Source organism: Salmo trutta, chromosome 36 (genome assembly GCF_901001165.1).
Source record: "Salmo trutta chromosome 36, fSalTru1.1, whole genome shotgun sequence".
Classification (NCBI taxonomy): Eukaryota; Metazoa; Chordata; class Actinopteri; order Salmoniformes; family Salmonidae; genus Salmo; species Salmo trutta.
In genome coordinates, this window is record NC_042992.1 from 8,972,777 (window position 1) to 8,997,776 (window position 25,000).

The 25,000-nt window shown below is 45.5% G+C and overlaps 1 protein-coding gene across 24 annotated transcripts in view; it reads right to left on the bottom strand.

Annotated features, from left to right (window-relative positions):
• The window catches only part of LOC115175336 (CLIP-associating protein 2), a 139,720-nt gene that overhangs the window by 89,264 nt on the left and 25,456 nt on the right, over positions 1-25,000 (bottom strand). For 23 of the 24 annotated variants that reach the window (XM_029734530.1, XM_029734519.1, XM_029734531.1 and 20 more), the window contains exons 4-7: positions 21,373-21,464; positions 18,858-18,933; positions 13,612-13,709; positions 2,342-2,412 (exon numbers count right to left, since the gene is read on the bottom strand). In XM_029734530.1, the coding sequence (XP_029590390.1) occupies positions 2,342-2,412; positions 13,612-13,709; positions 18,858-18,933; positions 21,373-21,464 (337 nt within the window). Of the gene's footprint in view, positions 1-2,341; positions 2,413-2,610; positions 2,924-13,611; positions 13,710-18,857; positions 18,934-21,372; positions 21,465-25,000 lie in introns of those variants that run through there. The other variant, XM_029734542.1, reaches the window with a different exon arrangement.

Here is a 25,000-nt window from a genome sequence, read left to right on the forward strand (position 1 = left end):
ACCTAACCTACACATTACTACAGGGAGAAAGAGAGGGAGCGAGTGAGACAGAGGGGAGAGAAAGAGAGAGTAGGGAGAGAGAGAGAACCGGAGAGAAGGAGGAGGGAGAGAAGGGGAGAGAAAGAGAGAGAAGGGGAGAGAGAAGGGGAGAGAGAAGGGGAGAGAGAAGAGAGAGAGAGAAGGGGAGAGAGAAGGGGAGAGAGAAGGGGAGAGAGAAGGGGAGAGAGAAGGGGAGAGAGAAAGCCAAAACAGAATGACATTGTAAGGCACTCAGAGATGAGCACTAGTATCTCCCTAACATTGTTTACCTTTATTTAACTAGGCGAGTCAGTTAACAACAAATTCTTATTTACAATGACGGCCTAGGAACAGTGGGTTAACTGCCTTGTTCAGGGGTAGAACGACAGATTTTTACCTTGTCAGCTCAGGGATTTGATCTTGCAACCTTTCGGTTACTAGTCCTACACTCTAACCACTAGGCTACCTGCCGCCTCTACACTCTAACCACTAGGCTACCTGCCGCCTCTACACTCTAACCACTAGGCTACCTGCCGCCTCTACACTCTAACCACTAGGCTACCTGCCCCGTCCCTCCACTCTAACCACTAGGCTACCTGCCGTCCCTACACTCTAACCACTAGGCTACCTGCTGCCCCTACACTCTAACCACTAGGCTACCTGCCGTCCCTACGCTCTAACCACTAGGCTACCTGCCGTCCCTACGCTCTAACCACTAGGCTACCTGCCGTCCCTACACTCTAACCACTAGGCTACCTGCCGTCCCTACACTCTAACCACTAGGCTACCTGCCGTCCCTACACTCTAACCACTAGGCTACCTGCCGTCCCTACACTCTAACCACTAGGCTACCTGCCGTCCCTACACTCTAACCACTAGGCTACCTGCCGTCCCTACACTCTAACCACTAGGCTACCTGCCGTCCCTACACTCTAACCACTAGGCTACCTGCCGTCCCTACACTCTAACCACTAGGCTACCTGCCGTCCCTACACTCTAACCACTAGGCTACCTGCCATCCCTACACTCTAACCACTAGGCTACCTGCCATCCCTACACTCTAACCACTAGGCTACCTGCCGTCCCTACATGATTTCCCTCCAGAGCCAAAGATCACACAGACCACACCCCTCGTCCCCGACTGTCATAGTAACAGTGTGTAGAGAAATTATTCTCTCTCTGGTTTCACTCTGGCTACATCATCCTTTTCTGTGATCTGATTGGCTAAATGTGTGTGCTGTGTCCTCAGGATGGAGCTTCGAGTTACTGTTTTTCGGGTTGAAAACAGAGTCTGGTTTCTTCATATACACAGAATGGGACAGAATGAGAGGTACGTCTGACCTTTCAGTGTCTCTGTATGTAGATCAGGGGACCAAAGCTCACTGCCCTCTCTGGAGGGATCTGAACTGAAACCCTTCGGCGTCCCAGGGTTAATCCCAATCAGCCCTCGCTGCCGCTGGAGACGGTATCATAGCAACCATACCCTCACACCCAGCCTCTAACTCCCTCAGGATAAACAGACAGTGTAGAGAGACTAACTAAGGAACAGACAGATTACAAAACTAATAAAATACAAAACTGCAGACAACCGCAGACAGACTGTAGACTACAACCGCAGACAGATTGTAGACCACAACCGCAGACAGATTGTAGACTACAACCGCAGACAGATTGTAGACCACAACCGCAGACAGATTGTAGACCACAACCGCAGACAGATTGTAGACCACAACCGCAGACAGATTGTAGACTACAACCGCAGACAGATTGTAGACTACAACTGCAGACAGATTGTAGACTACAACTGCAGACAGATTGTAGACTACAACTGCAGACAGATTGTAGACTACAACCGCAGACAGATTGTAGACTACAACCGCAGACAGATTGTAGACTACAACCGCAGACAGATTGTAGACTACAACTACAGACAGATTGTAGACTACAACTACAGACAGATTGTAGACTATAACTACAGACAGATTGTAGACTATAACTGCAAATCTTTATAACCAAACTACAATGTAAAAACCAAACTAGCTAGCTTAGAAATTGCCTATAAACCAAACTACAGACAACAGCCCAACTGCCAGATAAGAACAGGAGTTCTGGTGTTGCTAGGCAGGGATCTGGTCCAAGCAGACGCCAGATATCTGAAGCCGGAAACTCCTGAGAGATTAGACAGGTAATCCTATTGGACTGTCTGAAATACCTCCCCCAGACACACAGGATCAGTCATACCCCATCTCCTGCTCCATATGGGGCATAAAAGGACAAACATAAGAAAAAGCAAAGGTGAAAAGGAGGTGAGGGAGGGACTCACCGTGACTGGGGCTAAGCGCCATGTTCCCAGAATTCAAAGCTTCATCAAAACGCCCATATATCGTCTGTAACCTGTAGACAAGAGACGGGAAATGTCAGAATACACACATCTGCATGCACAAGAACACACACACACACCAGCATAAGTGTAGCACACACACCGGTACACCTGTTTGCAACAACACACACACCATCCTCAATGTCAAGGTTGACATGAAAAACATTAAGACCAGAGCAAAAACACACGTGAGTGTGTGCGCGCACACACACCGTCCTCTTGGCAGTCAAAACCCCTGACAGCTTAGCTCTCCTGATTTCTGATGATTAGCGTAGTGCCAGGCTCCTCAGCTGCAGAGCATTTCCACACCGCTCAACAATTAGCCGACATTAGCATTTCCATATTGATTTATGCTCTGAATTAGCATAGCATAGTGTAGCCTAGCCGTTATCCAAATAAGCGTAGCAGTAGCATTTCCATGTGGGATGATTAATGGGTTGGCGTGTTGCTACGTAGCGTAGCGGTAGCTCCCATACTAGTGCCACACGAGTCCTCTGCTCTTTGTATCCAACATGGTGCAGTGGCTCACAGAGACGGAGTGAGGGAGGGACAGAGGGAGGGAACGAAGAAGGGAGGGGGCAAGAGAGGGAGGGGGAACGGGGGAAGAAAGAAACAGGAGGAGACAAACTCATATTACACAGCGAAGCACCACCCTATGGAAAAGGTTCAATCTCAGGCTCTGAGTGTGTTTTGCATGACGTGCTGTGAGAAAACATGACTTCTTTTAACTGCTCTAATTACGTTGGTAACCAGTGTATAATAACAATAAGGCACCCCGGGGGGTTTGTGGTATATGGCCGATATACTACGGATAACGGCTGTATCCAGGCACTCCGTGTTGTGTCGTGCCCAATAACAGCCCTTAGCCGTGGTATATTGGATATATACCATACCCCCCTCGTGCCTTATTGCTTAACCATAGCAATCAAACAAGTTCTATCGACCTCCAGTGATGGAAAATGATCTGGCGAGTTTAATAAAAAAGGTGAATTATCTTTTCTCTTGCTACATATTCAAATTCCTTTATCATGTCATAGCTTGCAATAATTATTATTTTGAGGAAACCTGAATTTAGCTTTTAAACGTTGTTACAAGTACCTATAATATTCCTTCTTAATTGGCTCGATAACGTTATGGGAAAAAATGGTTTATTGTATAGATATGGCAACTCCTCTCCTGCTATTAAAGGAAAACAAATGGCTAGTTTTAGCTTGACCTGGCAACCCTGGTAGTAGCTAGCTGGCTCTAGCCTGACTAAAAACATAGCAAGCTAGCTAGCCTTTTTAGCTTCCAACTTCTCTAAGTAAAATAATCAGATTCATGATTTTTTTTTTTTTTTTAAATATGCCTTGGCAAATATTCTTCTACTTGACAAAGCAACCTAAAATATTATCCCAGTTTAATATGCTGCTTGTATATTAGCTAAAAATAGAACTACAAGTTTTGGTTATGGAGAAAAAGCACATGGCTAGCTAGTTAGCTACAGCAGGTTCTACCATTTCACAATAGCCTGGAATCACTAGTTATTACTTCTAAACAAAATACCTTTTTGGGTAGATTCATGTTGTTTGGTTTACAGTTTGAACAGTCACTGAGATTATATTTGGTTATCAAAGCAAAAATAGGTTACTTTGACAAATGGCCTATAGACCAGATCAAGGAACCAAGAGACGTCACTGCCTTCACAGCTACGGAAGGAATGATACGGCGCTTCTCAATATTCAGGAAGTACAAAAGAATGTCGGCCATCAGATTTGCCACCAATGCTCCTTATAGGACACACCACTGCACTCTATACTCCTCTGTAAACTGGTCATCTCTGTATAACCATCACAAAACCACTGGTTGATGCTTATTTATAAAACCCTCTTAAGCCTCACTCCCCCCTATCTGAGATATCTACTGCAGCCCTCATCCTCCACATACAACACCCGTTCTGCCAGTCACATTCTGTTAAAGGTCCCCAAAGCGCACACATCCCTGGGTCGCTCCTCTTTTCAGTTCGCTGCAGCTCACGACTGGAACGAGCTGCAAAAAAACACTCAAACTGCACAGTTTTATCTTAATCTCTTCTTTCAAAGACTCAATCATGGACACTCTTACTGACAGTTGTGGCTGCTTTGTGTGATGTATTGTTGTCTCTACCTTCTTGCCCTTTGTGCTGTTGTCTGTGCCCTATAATGTTTGTACCATGTTTTGTGCTCCTACCATGTTGTTGTTATGTTGCTACCATGTGGTGGTTATGTTGTGTTGCTACCATGTTGTGCTGCTACCATGTGGTGGTTATGTTGTGTTTCTACCATGCTGTGTTGTCATGTGTTGCTGCTTTGCTATGTTGTTTTAGGTCTCTCTTTATGTAGTGTTGTTTTGTCTCGTTGTGATGTGTTTTGTCCTATATTTATATTGTATTTTTTAAATCCCAGGCCTCGTCCCCGCAGGAGGCCTTTTGGTAGGCCGTTACTGTAAATAAGAATTTGTTCTTAACTGACTTGCTCAGTTAAATAAAGATTAAAAAAAAACTCCCCGTCTCTCCTTTCTTTTCCTAAGAATGTCACATTTATCATAGATATCCTTTCTTCCTCTCCTCCCCCTCCTCCTCCTCCCTCCCTCCCTCTACCTACCTCCCTCCCTCCCTCCACCTCCCTCCCTCCCTCTACCTCCCTCCCTCCCTCCACCTCCCTCCCTCCCTCCACCTCCCTCCCTCCCTCTACCTCCCTCCCTCCCTCCACCTCCCTTCCTCCTCCCTCTACCTCCCTCCCTCCCTCTCTCCCCCTCCTCCTCCCTCCACCTCCCTCCCTCCCTCTCTCCCCCTCCTCCTCCCTCCACCTCCCTCCCTCCCTCCACCTCCCTCCCCCCCCTCCCCCTCCCTCCCTCCCTCCCCCTCCTCCTCCTCCCTCCCTCCCTCTCTCCACCTCCCTCCCCCCCTACCTCCCTCCCTCTCCCCCTACCTCCCTCCCTCTCCCCCTACCTCCCTCCCTCTCCCCCTACCTCCCTCAAGGCTAAAACACATATGGTGAGGTTTACTAACATAACATTTTCTGTTTCTGAAAGTGAAGCTGTGAAGACTCAATCTGTCTCTTTTTTACTCTCACTTCCCTTTCCCCCTCCCTCCCTCCCTCCCTCTCCCCCTTCCTTCCCCAATCGTCCACTCTCTCAAATATTTATATACAATTTCTTACATTATACATTTTAGTCATTTAGCAGACGCTCTTATCCAGAAAGACTTACAGTAGTGAATGCATACATTTCATAAAATGTTTTCTCCGTACTGGCCCCCCGTGGGAATCGAACCCACAACCCTGGCGTTGCAAACACCATGCTCTACCAACTGAGCCACACGGAACCTTACAATATATACAACATACAATCCACCTGCAGTGAAGCTGCTCAACATTTACATTACGTTCCAGTCATCTAGCAGACCGTCCCATCCGGAGTGACCCGAAGGAGCAACCATGGTTGAGCGCCCCGCTCAAGGGCAAATCGACAGAACCCCCCCACCCAGCCGACTCGGGGACCCTAACCACCAGGCCACCCCCATCGTCCCTCACCCTTCATCTCCACCCCCATCGTCCCTCACCCTTCATCTCCACCACCATCGTCCCTCACCCTCCACCATCGTCCCTCACCCTCCACCACCATCGTCCCTCACCCTCTCCCCATCGTCCCTCACCCTCCACCATCGTCCCTCAACCTCTCCCCATCGTCCCTCACCCTCTCCCCATCGTCCCTCACCCCATCGTCCCTCACCCTCTCCCCATCGTCCCTCACCCTCTCCCCATCGTCCCTCACCCTCTCCCCATCGTCCCTCACCCTCTCCCCATCGTCCCTCACCCCCTCCCCATCGTCCCTCACCCTCTCCCCATCGTCCCTCACCCTCTCCCCATCGTCCCTCACCCTCTCCCCATCGTCCCTCTCTTCACAGCATTCACATAGCAACATGTTAATCATTCTCACAGACAGAAAGAGAGAACAAGAATGGAAGCTTTCTGCCCATATCAGATATTTCTATGTCCTGGGATTTTCTTTTCTTACTCACAACCTCATGCTAATCATATTAGCCTACTTTAACTAGATTAAATTAGCAAAAAATATATAGGTAATCAAATTGTACAACTGAAGATCAACACAGGAGGAAAGGATTAGTCTTTTAACTCAAACTCTGTCAATCTTAATCATGCTAGCTAGCCAAATTTGTCAGCTAGCTTACTGTCTAGCTCCAACTGTTTACTGGTGGTAACCATAGCAACATGGTCACTGGGGCAGCGCTAGCAGAGGTAAAGGTCACCATGAGGAGAGAGCCTTACCACAGCTCTGGAGGAGGTAAAGGTCACCATGAGGAGAGAGCCTTACCACAGCTCTGGAGGAGGTAAAGGTCACCATGAGGAGAGCCTTACCACAGCTCTGGAGGAGGTAAAGACCACCATGAGGAGAGAGCCTTACCACAGCTCTGGAGGAGGTAAAGGTCACCATGAGGAGAGAGCCTTACCACAGCTCTGGAGGAGGTAAAGGCCACCATGAGGAGAGAGCCTTACCACAGCTCTGGAGGAGGTAAAGACCACCATGAGGAGAGAGCCTTACCACAGCTCTGGAGGAGGTAAAGGCCACCATGAGGAGAGAGCCTTACCACAGCTCTGGAGGAGGTAAAGGCCACCATGAGGAGAGAGCCTTACCACAGCTCTGGAGGAGGTAAAGGTCACCATGAGGAGAGAGCCTTACCACAGCTCTGGAGGAGGTAAAGGCCACCATGAGGAGAGAGCCTTACCACAGCTCTGGAGGAGGTAAAGACCACCATGAGGAGGTAAAGGCCACCATGAGGAGAGAGCCTTACCACAGCTCTGGAGGAGGTAAAGGCCACCATGAGGAGAGAGCCTTACCACAGCTCTGGAGGAGGTAAAGGCCACCATGAGGAGAGAGCCTTACCACAGCTCTGGAGGAGGTAAAGACCACCATGAGGAGACTTTCATCACCAGAGGGTGTGGCCTACTCCCGAACGTGCACGTTGCTCACCACCCAACAATCCCCTCAGAGCATCTGCACGACCACTCCCACCTGAGGAAGCAGACAGTAGGGATGTTTGCCAAGTCTCTAAAGGATGTGGCACTTGGTAGACAAAACCCCCCATGCCACACTGGACAGAGGACTACCCAGAGACCCCTACCAGACCACTGCACCACCAAGGAGCCCCAGGCCCCCACCAGACCCAGCGCACCCCACCCACCACCAGCTCTACCAGACCAGACAGGCCCCCCCCCCTCCACAGGTCCTAACAGCAGGACCAGTGCAGCTACGCGGAGGTCCTTAGAGGACAGGAGAATTATGTAGGATTGAGTGAGATTAAACAGCTCCTCCAATACATCAGCACTAAACACGCACATATATCAGAACAAATGTTTGCTGGTATCCTGTTTCTCTCACTCTTTACACCTTAGCAGTTAATAGTTACTGTATTTTTATACAGTGTTATTCTCTCTTCTTGCAACATGAAATCACTTTCAGTTAACATGTGGAACATTCAGGGCCTAAACTCACCAACCTTTAGACTGAAGAGGTTAGATGTGGACGTCATCATTCTACAGGAGACATGTTGTAAGGCTGACATTGTCACTCACTGTCCCACAGGCTACAGAGAGGTAATTGTGCCGTCACAGAAACATACCTCTGTCAATAGAGGCAGAGAGTCTGGAGGATCATTTGGTACAAGTCTGAACCACAAATTCTAATTTTTTCCCCTCAAAATTGGTAAATAACACATTTGTATAAAACTGAAGAAAAAAATAATAACTTGTACTGACAGAAAAATGTGTTCCTTTGCGCAATATATATCCTCCCTCAGAATCCCCATACTACTCAGAGGAGATCCTCCCCACCCTTGAGGAAGAGACGTGCCATTTCCAGACCCAGGGAAATGTGCTCATCTGCAGGGTCACAAATGTGGCACGGGAACACTACCTGATCTAACGACCACACGAGGGGACAGCTTTATTACAGGACATACTGTTTCTAACTGCCTTAATCTCCCCCATAGAAACAACAGCGACATCAACAAAACCGGAAAGGATCTGTAACGGCTCTGTCGAAGTCTGGGTCTGTACTTTGTCAATGGTAGGTTACAGGGACTCTTTGGGGAGATTCACCTACTGCTCACCTCTAGGCCACAGTACAGTAGACTATATGATCACAGACATGGACCCTTTCTCTCTCAGCTCATTCACTGTCAAGCCACTAACACCTCTGTCTGATCACAGCCTAATTACCTTGTTCTTCAAAAAAACAGACATGAAAACAAAATCACACCTTCACAGCCCAGTAAGCTGTACAACCAGAAAGCAACCAGTAACCAAAACATCCAAACACTCACAGTAAAGGAGGGATCGATCTAGCAGTAAAAAACTAGCTACAGCTGAAGTCTACATACACCTCATCCAAATACATGTATACTCAGTTTCACAATTCCTGACATTTAATCCTAGTAACAATTCCCAGCTAGGATCACCACTTTATTTTAAGAATGTGAAATGTCAGAATAATAGTAGAGAGAGTGATTTCTTTCAGCTTTTATTTCTTCCATCACATTCCCAGTGGGTCAGAAGTTTACATACACTCAATTAGTATTTGGTAGCATTGCATTTAAATTGTTTAACTTGGGTTAAATGTTTTGGGTAGCCTTCCACAAGCTTCCCACAATAAGTGAATTGTGGCCCATTCCTCCTGACAGAGCTGGTGTAACTGAGTCAGGTTTGTAGGCCTCCTTGCTCGCACACGCTTTTTCAATTCTGCCCACAGATTTTCTATAGGATTGAGGTCAGGGCTTTGTGATGCCCACTCCAATACCTTGACTATGTTGTCCATTTTGCCACAACTTTGGAAGTTTGCTTGGGGTCATTGTCCATTTGAAAGACCCATTTGCGACCAAGCTTTAACTTCCTGAGATTCTTGAGATGTTGCTTCAATATATCCACAATTTTCCTGTCTCATGATGCCATCTATTTTATGAAGTGCACCAGTCCCTCCTGCAGCAAAGCACCCCCACAACATGATGCTGCCACCCCCATGCTTCACGGTTGGGATGGTGTTCTTCGGCTTGCAAGCCTCCCCCTTTTTCCTCAAACATAACAATGGTCATTATGGCCAAACAGTTCTATTTTTGTTTCATCAGACCAGAGGACATTGCTCCAAAAAGTACAATCTTTGTCCCCATGTGCAGTTGCAAACCGTAGTCTGGCTTTTTTATGGCAGATTTGGAGCAGTGGCTTCTTCCTTGCTGAGTAGCCTTTCAGGTGAAGTCGATATAGGTCCTGTTTTACTGTGGATATAGACACTTTTGTACCCGTTTCCTCCAGCATCTTCACAAGGTCCTTTACTGTTGTTCTGGGATTGATTTTCAGTTTTCGCACCAAAGTACGTTCATCTCTAGGAGACAGAACGCGTCTCCTTCCTGAGCGGTATGACGGCTGCGTGGTCCCATGCGTACTATTGTTTGTACAGATGAACGTGGTACCTTCAGGCATTTGAACCAATTCATTTTTCTGAGGTCTTGGCTGATTTCTTTTGATTTTCACATGATGTCAAGCAAAGAAGCACTGAGTTTAAAGGTTGGCCTTGAAATACATCCACAGGTACACCTCCAATTGACTCAAATTATGCCAATTAGCCTATCAGAAGCTTCTAAAGCCATGACATCATTTCCTGGAATTTTCCAAGCTGTTTAAAGGCACAGTCAACTTAGTGTATGTAAACTTCTGACCCACTGGAATTGTGATACAGTGAATTATACATGAAACAATCTGTCTGTAAACAATTGTTGGAAAAATGACTTGTGTCATGCACAAAGTAGATGTCCTAACCGACTTGCCAAAACTATAGTTTGTTAACAAGACATTTGTGGAGTGGTTGAAAAACGAGTTTTAATGACTCCAACCTAAGTGTATGTAAACTGCCGACGTCTGTCTGTCTGTCTGTCTGTCTGTCTGTCTGTCTGTCTGTCTGTCTGTCTGTATATATATATATATATACAGCAAAAGAAGCACATCTGAAATTGATCAAATGAAATAAAAAAAGACCACAGATGACAACTGGTTTGATGCAGATAGTAAAATGATGAGGAAAACATTTAGAACACTATCAAACCAAAAGCACTGAGACCCAAATAATGGTGAATTACACCTACATTACTGTGAGACTTTAAAACTCTAGAAACGTACACTCAGAACCAAAAAAAGCACAGTACAACAGCAAGCAACTGAGGAGTCTATAAACACAAACAACTTCTGGAAAAACCTAAAAATAAATAAAAGTGGAATTAGCGATACAAAAATGGTGATATATGGACGACCCATTTCTACAACACCGTTCAAGCTGATGCAAACGCAGAACAACGCCAAATTCAAGAGAAGTTGAATGGATTAGAAAAAGCTGTAAAGGACAATCAAAACCCATTGGACTCCCAGTTTACTGACCAGGAGCTCTATAAGAAACTCCAGGCCCTCAAATGTAAAAAAGCATGCGGACCTGATGGCATCCTAAATGAGATGCTCAAACTCACTAGTGCAAAATTTCAATTGGCTAAAACTGTTTAATTTGATCCTGAGTGTAGGTTATTTCCCGGACATCTGGAACCAAGGACTCATAACCCCAATCTTTAAGAACGGAGACAAATTTGACCCTAACAATTACAGAGGCATTTGTGTGAACAGTAACCTGGGAAAGGTTTTCTGTAGTATTATCAATGTAAGAGTTCTAAACTTCCTTAATAAGCACAATGTCTTGAGTAAAAGCCAAATTGGATTTATACCAAAACATCGCACAACTGATCATATTTACACCTTACACACCCTGATAGATAAACATGTCCACCAAAATAATACCAAAATATACACTTGCTTTATCGACTTCCAAAAAACATTTGATTCTATTTGGCATACAGGACTGTTCTACAAAGTTATTGAAAGTGGTGTAGGGGGTAAAACATATGACATAATTAAATCAATGTATACTGGCAATACGTGCAGCATTAAAATTGGTAAGAAAAGGACAGAATCCTTTAACCAGGGGCGGGGCCTTCGTCAGGGTTGCAATCTGAGCCCTGCACTCTTCAATATTTACATTAACGAATTGGCCACGATTCTAGAAAAATCCTCAGCCCCTGGTGTTAGTCTCCACAATTCAGAAGTTAAATGCCTACTCTTCGCAGATGACCTATGCCTGCTGTCACCCACAGCACCTGGCCTACAGCAGAGCCTGGACCTGCTAGAGCAGTACTGCCAGACCTGGGCCCTGGCAGTAAACCCCAAAAAGACTAAAATAATGATTTTCCAGAGAAGATCCAGATCTCAGGGAATTAGACCAAAGTTCTCAATTGGTACAAAATATATAGAGTACTGTACACACTACAATTACTTAGGTTTAAAAATAAGCTCAACTGGACACCTTAATGAGGCAGTGAATGAACTGAGAGAGAAAGCACGCAGGGCATTCTACGCCATTAAAAAGCAAATTCAAATTGAAATACCTATTAAAATTTGGCTAAAACTAATTGAATATGTCATTGAACCAATTGCACTTTATGGCAGCGAGGTGTGGGGTCCACTTGCAAAACAAGATTTCATCAAATGGGACAAACACCCCATTGAAACCCTACATGCAGAGTTCTGTAAGATTCTCCTACGTGTCCAGAGGAAAACTACAAACAATGCATGCAGGGCAGAATTAGGCCAATATCCACTAATAATAAAAACTCAAAAAAGAGCAATTAAGTTTTGGAAACATCTAAAATACAGTGACCCCCTCTCATATCATTACCAAGCCCTGCAATGCCAAGAGCTGAGCAAAGAAAAGAGTCCCCTCATCCAGCTGGTCCTGGGGCTGAGTTCACAAACCTGTTCTACTAACACACTGAAGCCTCAGGACCAGAACATCCAATCAATCAGAATAAACCAAATTACAACACAGTCAAAACAAAACTACATTGCTTATTGGGAAACACAAGCACAAACACAAAGCAAAATGCAGTGCTATCTGGCCCTAAATCGACAGTACACTATGGCTAAATATTTGACCATGGTTACTGATCAAAACCTTAGAAAAACCTTGACAAAGTACAGGCTCAGTGAGCACAGCCTTGCCATTGAGAAGGGTAGACACAGGAAAACCTGGCTCCCTGTAGAGGAAAGGCTGTGCAACCACTGCACAACAGCAGAACCTGAGACGGAGCTGCATTTCCTGACAAAATGTCAAAAATATAAAACAATTAGAGAGTGTCATTTCCCCAAATTTGAAATCCTTATTCAAGGTTTTAAAGACCTCTCTAATGAGGATAGGCTACCCATCCTGTTGGGGGAGGACGCAGAGAGCTGTGGGTTGGCAGCGCACTACATTGCTGCCTGCCATAAGTTGAGGGACAGTGTCTGGCAGACCAATAAACCTGCACATGTCCTCAACTGTATGATTATTGTTATTGTTGAATGTATGGTTATATTGACCGTTGGTTATTGTTGTTACTGTTGTCCCGTTGACAATTTTTGATTCTCATTTTTATTTATTTTTTATATTGTAAATATCCAAAGTAAGCTTTGGCAATATGTACATTGTTACGTCATGCCAATAAAGCAAATTGAATTGAAAAAAAAAAATTTGAAAAAAATTGAGAGAGAGAGAGAGAGAAGGCAGAGAGAGAGACGGCAGAGAGAGAGACGGCAGAGAGAGAGACGGCAGAGAGGAGGCTGTGTGTGCTCAGAATGACAACACTACAGACTCCTTATTACGGTAACCACGGTGACCAGAGCAAGTCACTCAATGGACCTCTTCAGAGACGACCCACTCCTCCCCCTCTTCCTCTGTCCTCCTCTTCATTGTCCAGTATAAAGCGTCTCTGTGTGTGACTGTGTGAGGAGCAGAGTGGAGCATGGTGTGGACTGGGACAGAGATACCACGGGATGTAACATACACTTAGTATTCACAGTCCAAACCACTGACACTTGTCATTGGCCAGTAAAAAGTACACAGCAACAAAACTCGCAGACTAGCCAGACAGAACAGCTCATTTTATCATTATTATTTTACAGACCAGTATTCTCTACATGTTTCTCCACCAAAAAAAGTGTCAACAATAATGGCGTGATGCCAATACATGGCACAAACACACACACACACACACACACACACACACACACACACACACACACAGACTCACACACACACACACACACACTCACCGTGCGGCAGGCAGGCCACTCTTTCCCAGGTCGGCTCTGACTCTCTCTCCTATGTGGCGATATACATCCACCAGCGATGCTGTGGCAGCCTCACGGACCTGCACACAGAACACACAACATCCCATAATATAGGTTATCCAGTATCTACATAACTAAATCATGAAAATATAGATTATGTCATTCATATTATTACAGTTAAGTGAGTGAGCAGATCTCTTAAACAGGGGGATAAGCATTAAAACATGGTTTAGTATGATTATAATGATCCTTGACTGTAGCCTTCCCTGTAGCTCAGTTGGTAGAGCATGGTGTTTGCAACGCCAGGGTTGTGGGTTCGATTCCCACGGGGGGCCAGCACCGAAAAAAAATGTATGAAATTGTATGAAATGTATGCATTCACTACTGTAAGTCGCTCTGGATAAGAGCGTCTGCTAAATGACTAACATGTAAATGTAAACACGACCATCATAAAACAAACTACGGGCGTACAGGGTGAGTGGCTTCAGATAACTCGGACCGCCCCAGCGAGAGTAAGGCGATACCCTGCCCGTGTGTGTGTGTGTGTGTATTTCTGAGGTGTATGTATTCTGTGTGTGATTTACAGTGCCTTCAGAAAGTATTCACACCACTTGACTTAGTCCACATGTTGTTGTGTTACAGCCTGAATTAAATATGTTTCTTTCCCCTCACCCATCTACACACAAAACCCTATAATGACAAAAACAGTGAAAACATGTTCTCAGAAACTTTTGCTAATGTATTGAAAATAAAATACAGAATTCTCATTTACACAAGTATTCATACCCCAATACATGTTAGAATCACCTTTGGCAGCGATTACATCTGTGAGTCTTTCTGGGTTAGTCTCTAAGAGTGATTACAGCTGTGAGTCTTTCTGGGTAACTCTCTAAGAGTGATTACAGCTGTGAGTGTTTCTGGGTTAGTCTCTAAGAGTGATTACAGCTGTGAGTCTTTCTGGGTAAGTCTCTAAGAGTGATTACAGCTGTGAGTCTTTCTGGGTTAGTCTCTAAGAGTGATTACAGCTGTGAGTCTTTCTGGGTAACTCTCTAAGAGTGATTACAGCTGTGAGTGTTTCTGGGTTAGTCTCTAAGAGTGATTACAGCTGTGAGTCTTTCTGGGTAAGTCTCTAAGAGTGATTACAGCTGTGAGTCTTTCTGGGTAACTCTCTAAGAGTGATTACAGCTGTGAGTCTTTCTGGGTAAGTCTCTAAGAGTGATTACAGCTGTGAGTCTTTCTGGGTAAGTCTCTAAGAGTGATTACAGCTGTGAGTCTTTCTGGGTAAGTCTCTAAGAGTGATTACAGCTGTGAGTCTTTCTGGGTAAGTCTCTAAGAGTGATTACAGCTGTGAGTCTTTCTGGGTAAGTCTCTAAGAGTGATTACAGCTGTGAGTCTTTCTGGGTTAGTCTCTAAGAGTGATTACAGCTGTGAGTCTTTCTGTGTAAGTCTCTAAGAGTGATTACATCTGTGAGTCTTTCTGGGTAAGTCTCTAAGAGTGATTACAGCTGTGAGTCTTTCTGGGTTAGTCTCTAAGAGTGATTACAGCTGTGAGTCTTTCTGGGTAAGTCTCTAAGAGTGATTACAGCTGTGAGTCTTTCTGGGTAAGTCTCTAAGAGTGATTACAGCTGTGAGTCTTTCTGGGTAAGTCTCTAAGAGTGATTACAGCTGTAAGTCTAAGAACTTTGCACACCTGGATGGTACAATATTTTCACATTTAAAAATATGTGAAAATTCTTCTCTGTCAAGTTGGTTGTTGATCATTGCTAGACAGCGATTTTTAAGTCTTGACATTGATTTTCAAGCTGATTTAAGTCAAAACTGTAACTAGGCCACTCAGGAACATTGAAAGTCGTCTTGGTAAGCAACTCCAGTGTATACTTAGCGTTGTGTTTTCAGTTATTGTCCTACCGAACGGTGAATTTGTCTCCCAGTGTCTGTTGGAAAGCAAACAAGCAGGTTTTCCTCTAGCATTTTGCCTGCGATTAGCTTCATTCAATTAATTTCCCCCCAAATATTCCCAAGTGGTTGCTGATGACAAGCATACCCATAACATGATGCAGCCACCACCATGCTTGAAAATATGAAGAGTGGTACTCTGTGATGTGTTGTATTGGATTTGCCCCAAACATAAGACTTTGCATTCAATATAAAGATAATTTCTTTGCTACATTTTTTGCAGTTTCACTTTGGTGCCTTGTTGCAAACAGGATGCATGCTTTGGAATATTTTGTATTCTGTACAGGCTTCATTTTCACTCTTGCATTTAGGTTAGTATTGTGGGGTTCTCAGGGTTCTCCCTCACCCAGCTATTTAACGTGTTTCAGTGTTGAAACCAGGGTTCTCCCTCACCCAGCTATTTAACATGTTTCAGTGGTGAAACCAGGGTTCTCCCTCACCCAGCTATTTAACATGTTTCAGTGTTGAAACCAGGGTTCTCCCTCACCCAGCTATTTAACGTGTTTCAGTAGTGAAACCAGGGTTCTCCCTCACCCAGCTATTTAACATGTTTCAGTGGTGAAACCAGGGTTCTCCGTCACCCAGCTATTTAACATGTTTCAGTAGTGAAACCAGGGTTCTCCCTCACCCAGCTATTTAACGTGTTTCAGTGGTGAAACCAGGGTTCTCCCTCACCCAGCTATTTAACATGTTTCAGTGGTGAAACCAGGGTTCTCCCTCACCCAGCTATTTAACATGTTTCAGTAGTGAAACCAGGGTTCCCACCCAGCTATTTAACGTGTTTCAGTGGTGAAACCAGGGTTCTCCCTCACCCAGCTATTTAACATGTTTCAGTAGTGAAACCAGGGTTCTCCCTCACCCAGCTATTTAACATGTTTCAGTGGTGAAACCAGGGTTCTCACCCAGCTATTTAACATGTTTCAGTAGTGAAACCAGGGTTCTCCCTCACCCAGCTATTTAACGTGTTTCAGTGGTGAAACCAGGGTTCTCCCTCACCCAGCTATTTAACGTGTTTCAGTGGTGAAACCAGGGTTCTCTCACCCAGCTATTTAACGTGTTTCAGTGGTGAAACCAGGGTTCTCACCCAGCTATTTAACATGTTTCAGTGGTGAAACCAGGGTTCTCCCTCACCCAGCTATTTAACGTGTTTCAGTGGTGAAACCAGGGTTCTCACCCAGCTAACAGTCTCCCATTGACTGTCTAATAACAGGGTAAAGGATTAGAATGAGTAACTCCAGCACACTGGAATTTCTGTATTGTTGAATACTTCACCATAGAAACGCAATGACTAGAACTTCTATGTGGTCCACAATGTGTTTAATGGAACTCAGACTTATATCAGTTCTATGTTACAGGGCTTTCTCTCCATGTTACATTAAACCTGTTCCTGGAGAGCTAAAGTCCTGTAGGTTCACTACAACCCTAATGTAGCGCACCTGATTCTAGTAATTAGCTGGTTGATAAGCTGAATCAGGTTAGTTACAACTGAGGTTGGAGTTAAAACCTACAGGAGGGTCTCTCTCTAGGAACAGGGTTGGAGTTAAAACCTACAGGAGGGTCTCTCTCCAGGAACAGGGTTGGAGTATAAACCTACAGGAGGGTCTCTCTCCAGGAACAGGGTTGGAGTATAAACCTACAGGAGGGTAACTCTCCAGGAACAGGGTTGGAGTTTAAACCTACAGGAGGGTCTCTCTCCAGGAACAGGGTTGGAGTTTAAACCTACAGGAGGGTCTCTCTCCAGGAACAGGGTTGGAGTTTAAACCTACAGGAGGGTCTCTCTCCAGGAACAGGGTTGGAGTGTAAACCTACAGGAGGGTCTCTCTCCAGGAACAGGGTTGGAGTTTAAACCTACAGGAGGGTCTCTCTCCAGGAACAGGGTTGGAGTTTAAACCTACAGGAGGGTCTCTCTCCAGGAACAGGGTTGGAGTTTAAACCTACAGGAGGGTCTCTCTCCAGGAACAGGGTTGGAGTTTAAACCTACAGGAGGGTCTCTCTCCAGGAACAGGGTTGGAGTTTAAACCTACAGGAGGGTCTCTCTCCAGGAACAGGGTTGGAGTTTAAACCTACAGGAGGGTCTCTCTCCAGGAACAGGGTTGGAGTTTAAACCTACAGGAGGGTCTCTCTCCAGGAACAGGGTTGGAGTATAAACCTACAGGAGGGTCTCTCTCCAGGAACAGGGTTGGAGTATAAACCTACAGGAGGGTAACTCTCCAGGAACAGGGTTGGAGTTTAAACCTACAGGAGGGTCTCTCTCCAGGAACAGGGTTGGAGTTTAAACCTACAGGAGGGTCTCTCTCCAGGAACAGGGTTGGAGTTTAAACCTACAGGAGGGTCTCTCTCCAGGAACAGGGTTGGAGTTTAAACCTACAGGAGGGTCTCTCTCCAGGAACAGGGTTGGAGTTTAAACCTACAGGAGGGTCTCTCTCCAGGAACAGGGTTGGAGTTTAAACCTACAGGAGGGTCTCTCTCCAGGAACAGGGTTGGAGTTTAAACCTACAGGAGGGTCTCTCTCCAGGAACAGGGTTGGAGTTTAAACCTACAGGAGGGTCTCTCTCCAGGAACAGGGTTGGAGTTTAAACCTACAGGAGGGTCTCTCTCCAGGAACAGGGTTGGAGTTTAAACCTACAGGAGGGTCTCTCTCCAGGAACAGGGTTGGAGTTTAAACCTACAGGAGGGTCTCTCTCCAGGAACAGGGTTGGAGTTTAAACCTACAGGAGGGTCTCTCTCCAGGAACAGGGTTGGAGTTTAAACCTACAGGAGGGTCTCTCTCCAGGAACAGGGTTGGAGTTTAAACCTACAGGAGGGTCTCTCTCCAGGAACAGGGTTGGAGTTTAAACCTACAGGAGGGTCTCTCTCCAGCAACAGGGTTGGAGTTTAAACCTACAGGAGGGTCTCTCTCCAGGAACAGGGTTGGAGTTTAAACCTACAGGAGGGTCTCTCTCCAGGAACAGGGTTGGAGTTTAAACCTACAGGAGGGTCTCTCTCCAGGAACAGGGTTGGAGTTTAAACCTACAGGAGGGTCTCTCTCCAGGAACAGGGTTGGAGTTTAAACCTACAGGAGGGTCTCTCTCCAGGAACAGGGTTGGAGTTTAAACCTACAGGAGGGTCTCTCTCCAGGAACAGGGTTGGAGACCCCTGCTTTTGGATGTTTTTAATACAGGCAGGGACAGAGACTGGGGGACAAAAAGGGATTCAGATTAGCACGCTCAGACTCTCAGGGACAGAGACCGGGGGACAAAAAGGGATTCAGATTAGCACGCTCAGACTCTCACCTGTGGGTTCTGGTCTCCAGTTAGAGTGCAGAGGTGGGGAACGATCTTACTGAGACGTAACGGCTGAGCACCATACCTGAGAGAGGGAAGGAGGGAGAGAAGGAGAGAGAGAGGGGGAGGGAGAGGAGGGAAGGGAAGGAGGGAGAGAAGGAGAGAGAGAGGGGGAGGGAGAGGAGGGAAGGGAAGGAGGGAGAGAAGGAGAGAGAGGGGGAGGGAGAGGGAAGGAGGGAGAGAAGGAGAGAGAGGGGGAGGGAGAGGGAAGGAGGGAGAGAAGGAGAGAGAGAGAGGGGGAGGGAGAGGAGGGAAGGGAAGGAGGGAGAGAAGGAGAGAGAGGGGGAGGGAGAGGGAAGGAGGGAGAGAAGGAGAGAGAGGGGGAGGGAGAGGGAAGGAGGGAGAGAAGGAGAGAGAGAGGGGGAGGGAGAGGGAAGGAGGGAGAGAAGGAGAGAGAGAGGGGGAGGGAGAGAAGGAGAGAGAGAGGGGGAGGGAGAGGGAAGGAGGGAGAGAAGGAGAGAGAGAAGGAGAGAGAGAAGGAGAGAGAGAAGGAGAGAGAGAAGGAGAGAGAGAAGGAGAGAGAGGGGGAGGGAGAGGGAAGGAAGGAGAGAAGGAGAGAGGGGGAGAGAGAGGGAAGGAAGGAGAGAAGGAGAGAGAGGGGGAGAGAGAGGGAAGGAAGGAGAGAGAGAGGGGGAGGGAGAGGGAAGGAGGGAGAGAGAGAGGGGGAGAGAGAGGGAAGGAGGGAGAGAGGGGGAGAGAGAGGGAAGGAGGGAGAGAGGGGGAGAGAGAGGAAAGGAGGGAGAGAAGGAGAGAGAGGGAAGGAGGGAGAGAAGGAGCGAGATAGAGGGGGAGGGAGATGGTATAAGTTTAGCAGGGTAACCCACCATTCTGCAACATTCACCAGCAGACCATAGAGACACCTTTAGCCTTTTGCTGCATAGCATGTAGCAGCTTAGCACAACAGCGCTGCTATTAGCAAGATGATGCAACAATCAGTGAGGCGATTCCAGCTTTCCAGCAGGGATGGGCAACTCCAGTCCCCTGAAGACACAGCTGATTTAGTGTCACACTTCTGCCCCGACTCATCATGATCTACAGTTTAGAATGCAGTGAGTTGAATAGTCGGCTGTGTTTGCCAGGGTGCAGTGAGTTTAATCAAGTTGTCTGTGTCTGCCAGGGTGCAGTGAGTTTAATCAAGTCGGCTGTGTCTGCCAGGGTGCAGTGAGTTTAATAAAGTCGGCTGTGTTTGCCAGGGTGCAGTGAGTTTAATAAAGTCGGCTGTGTCTGCCAGGGTGCAGTGAGTTTAATAAAGTCGGCTGTGTTTGCCAGGGTGCAGTGAGTTTAATAAAGTCGGCTGTGTTTGCCAGGGTGCAGTGAGTTTAATAAAGTCGGCTGTGTTTGCCAGGGTGCAGTGAGGTTAATAAAGTCGGCTGTGTTTGCCAGGGTGCAGTGAGTTTAATAGTCGGCTGTGTTTGCCAGGGTGCAGTGAGGTTAATAAAGTCGGCTGTGTTTGCCAGGGATGGGGAAAAGGTGACACCACTCAGACCCCCGTGGACTGGATCTCATCCCTGCTTTATAGCACCTCGAGCCTCTTTATACTTAAACTTTGTAAAAAATACCGTCGGCTACACATATTGCTCAGATGTAAACTTAGGTACTTGCTACGTCTCGACTGGTAGCGTACGACACTCGCCCCCCTTGCAGCAGGGCATTGGGAACAGAATTGTCTCGTTGAGCCAATACTCCTACAGTATAAATGGTAATAGCAGAGCAATACTTTTGAAACAGCTGAAATGTAATGACACATTTTCTTAATATTTAAAAATACTTGTTTTATTGATTTTACACTTGAATATTGTAGTAACAGCCTGTTACATTCTGAAATTCTTATTTACAATGACGGCCTAGCAACAGTGGGTTAACTGCCTTGTTGTAATTGTCATTATTAAAAATATATATTTAAAAAATAAAAACAAATCAGCATCGGCTTTTTATGGTCCTCCAATAAATCGTTATTGGTATCGGCGTTGAAAAATCATAAAATCGGTCGACCTCTAGAGAGGACGTTTCTTTTTTTGCTGAGTTTATTACGTCTATGAGTTGGTGCACATTTACATTTACGTCATTTAGCAGACGCTCTTATCCGGAGAGACTTACACACTGCCACCTGGAGTGTGTTGTTTGAACAGGTACAAAGCCAAGGACGGTGATTTACTGCCACCAGCAGTTATGACATCATTGCTCACAGCTATAATTAAATTGGCTGATCCCTCGAGATGACCTGGATGGAATTATGTGATCCTTCCTTAACCCATAGGAAGTCACACCCGGTTGACAATGTTAAAAATGTGAAAGTTAAAAAACAGGCTTTTGGGCACCAGAGTCCTCTATAGAACTCTATGGTGCGTCTGTCCCGGTCCCTCAAAACATGTTCCATGTAAGCAGCAGGGGAAATCAGCGGTCTCACTCTCCGTATGACCTGTGACCTATGGAAGTGATTGATGGTGAAAGAGGAAGTACTCACGTGTTGAGCGTGGCGCAGAGAACCAGACACACCCCCTCTCTGCTGCGGAAGTTCTTATGTTTAAAACCAGGAAGCAACCTCTCCCACACATACTACAGATTAAGAGACAGAGAAAGAGAGCGAGAGAGAGACAGAGATAGAGAGAGACAGAGAGAGAGGGAGAGATTATTTGGAACCAAGGACTGATCACCCCAATCCACAAAAGTGGAGACAAATTTGACCCCAATAACTACCGTGGGATATGTGTCAACAGCAACCTTGGGTAAATCCTCTGCATTATCATTAACAACAGACTCGTACATTTCTTCAACGAAAACAATGTACCGAGCAAATATCAAATTGGTGTTTTACCAAATTACCGTATGAGGGCCTGCTTTACAAATTGATGGAAAGTGGTGTTGGGGCAAGAAACATACGCCATTATAAAATCCATGTACGCAAACAACAAGTGAGCAGTTAAAATTGGCAAAAAAAACATAAAAAATCCACAGGGCCGTGGGGTGAGACAGGGATGCAGCTTGAGCTCCACCCTCTTGAACATATATATCAATGAATTGGCGAGGGTAGAACAGTCTGCAGCACCCGGCCTCACCCTACTAGAATCTGAAGTCAAATGTCTACTGTTTGCTGACGAGCTGGTGCTTCTGTCACCAACCAAGGAGGGCCTACAGAAGCACCTAGATCTTCTGCACAGACCTGGGCCCTGCCAGACCTGGGCACTGACAGACCTGGGCCCTGACAGACCTGGGCCCTGACAGACCTGGGCCCTGACAGTGAATATCAGTAAGACCAAAATAACAGTGTTCCAAAAAAGGTCAAGTCGCCAGGACCACAAATACAAATTCCATCTTGACACCGTTGTCCCAGAGCACACAAAAAACTATACATACCTCGGCCTAAACATCAACGCCACAGGTAACTTCCACAAAGCTGTGAGCGATCTGAGAGACAAGACGAGAAGGGCCTTCTATTCCATCAAAAGGAACATAAAATTCGACATACCAATTAGGATCTGACTAAAAATACTTGAATCAGTTATAGAACCCAATGCCTTTTATGGTTGAGGTCTGGGGTCCGCTCACCAACCAAGAATTCCCAAAATGGGACAAACACCAAATTGAGACTGTATGCAGAATACTGCAAAAATATCCTTAGCAGAATTAGGCCGATACCCGCTAATTATAAAAATCCAGAAAAGAGCCGTTAAATTCTACAACCACCTAAAAGGAAGCGATTCCCAAACCTTCCATAACAAAGCCATCACCTACAGAGAGATGAACCTGGAGAAGAGTCCCCTAAGCAAGCTGGTCCTGGGGCTCTGTTCACAAACACAAACAGACCCCACAGAGCCCCAGAACAGCAACACAATTAGACCCAACCAAATCATGAGAAAACAAAAAGAGAATTACTTTCCAATGTTTCAAGTAATTACAAAATAAACAGAGCAAACTAGAATGCTATTTGGTCCTAAACAGAGAGAACACAGTGGTAGAATACCTGACCACTGTGACTGACCCAAACGTACGGAAAGCTTTGACTATGTACAGACTCAGTGAGCATAGCCTTGCTATTGAGAAAGGCCGCCGTAGGCAGACCTGGCTCTCAAGAGAAGACAGGCAATGTGCACACTGCCCACAAAATGAGGTGGAAACTGAGATGAACTTCCTAACTTCCTGCCCAATGTATGACCATATTAGAAACACACATTTCCTTCAGATTACACAGACCCACAAAGAATTTGAAAACAAAAAAAAACTATTTTGATAAACTCCCATATCTACTGGGTGAAATACCACAGTGTGACATCACAGCAGCAATATTTGTTACTTGATGCCACAAGAAAAGGGGAACCAGTGAAGAACAAACACCATTGTAAATACAACCCATATTTATGTTTATTTATTTTCCCTTTTGTACTATTGGCACATCGTTACAACACTGTATATACACACATTATGACATTTGAAATGTCTTTATTCTTTTGGAACATTTGTGAATGTAATGTTTACTGTTCATTTTTTATTGTTTATTTCACTTTTGTTTATTATCTACTTCACTTGCTTTGGCAATGTTAACTTATGTTTCCCCATGACAAAGCCCTGATAGAAAGTAAGAGACAGAGACAGTTCATACTGAAGGAATCTGTGGGAGGGAAACACTGCGTGGGGCTCAGCAGATTACTGCTTATAAAGGAGGTTACGGTCCGTGGTGTGTGTGTGTGTGTGTGTGTGTGTGTGTGTGTGTGTGTGTGTGTCATTGTACTGTCATTTGCAGTTCAGGTTATGTCCAGAAGAGGGAGCTGCTATCCTGATACTGTCTGTATTAATCTAGTAAACTGTGATGCTGCTATCCTGATGCTGTCTGTATTAATCTAGTAAACTGTTGTGCTGCTATCCTGATGCTGTCTGTATTAATCTAGTGAACTGTGGTGCTGCTATCCTGATGCTGTCTGTATTAATCTAGTAAACTGTGATGCTGCTATCCTGATGCTGTCTGTATTAATCTAGTAAACTGGTGAATGATGGATTCCTGATACTGTCTGTATTAATCTAGTGAACTGTGATGCTGCTATCCTGATGCTGTCTGTATTAATCTAGTAAACTGTGATGCTGCTATCCTGATGCGGTCTGTATTAATCTAGTAAACTGTGGTGAATGATGGATTCCTGATGCTGTCTGTATTAATCTAGTAAACTGTGATGCTGCTATCCTGATGCTGTCTGTATTAATCTAGTGAACTGTGATGCTGCTATCCTGATGCTGTCTGTATTAATCTAGTAAACTGTGATGCTGCTATCCTGATACTGTCTGTATTAATCTAGTAAACTGTGATGCTGCTATCCTGATGCTGTCTGTATTAATCTAGTAAACTGTGATGCTGCTATCCTGATGCTGTCTGTATTAATCTAGTGAACTGTGATGCTGCTATCCTGATGCTGTCTGTATTAATCTAGTAAACTGTGATGCTGCTATCCTGATGCTGTCTGTATTAATCTAGTAAACTGTGGTGAATGATGGATTCCTGATGCTGTCTGTATTAATCTAGTAAACTGTGATGCTGCTATCCTGATACTGTCTGTATTAATCTAGTAAACTGTGGTGCTGCTATCCTGATGCTGTCTGTATTAATCTAGTAAACTGTGGTGAATGATGGATTCCTGATAGAATAGGAGGTAGAGCCTGGGGGTTTGGATGCTCTCTCTGAGGTGCTCAACTCCCTTACCCAGCAGGCACCGCTGGGGAAATATCCTGACGACATTACAGGCAGTTTGTTGTAATCTGGTTATAATGTAACATAACCAGGCTGTGAGGACGTGACCTCAGCCAGTTCTGTTAGCAGATCTATAAAGGAGGAGGAGGAGGAGGAGGAGGAGGAGGAGAGGCAGGCCTCCAGGTCTGAGACTGTATGTAGTAACCCTGCACTACAGGAAGAGACAGGATCTCTCTCAACATGGGTGAGGCAGTGTGTGTGTGTGTGACGTACGTGCCAATGCGTGTGTGTGTGTATAATGTACGTCCCATGCGTGTGTGTGTGTGTGTGTGTGTGTGTGTGTGTGTGTGTGTGTGTGTGTGTGTGTGTATAACGTACGTGCCAATGTGTGTGTGTGTGTGTGTGTGTGTGCGTCTCT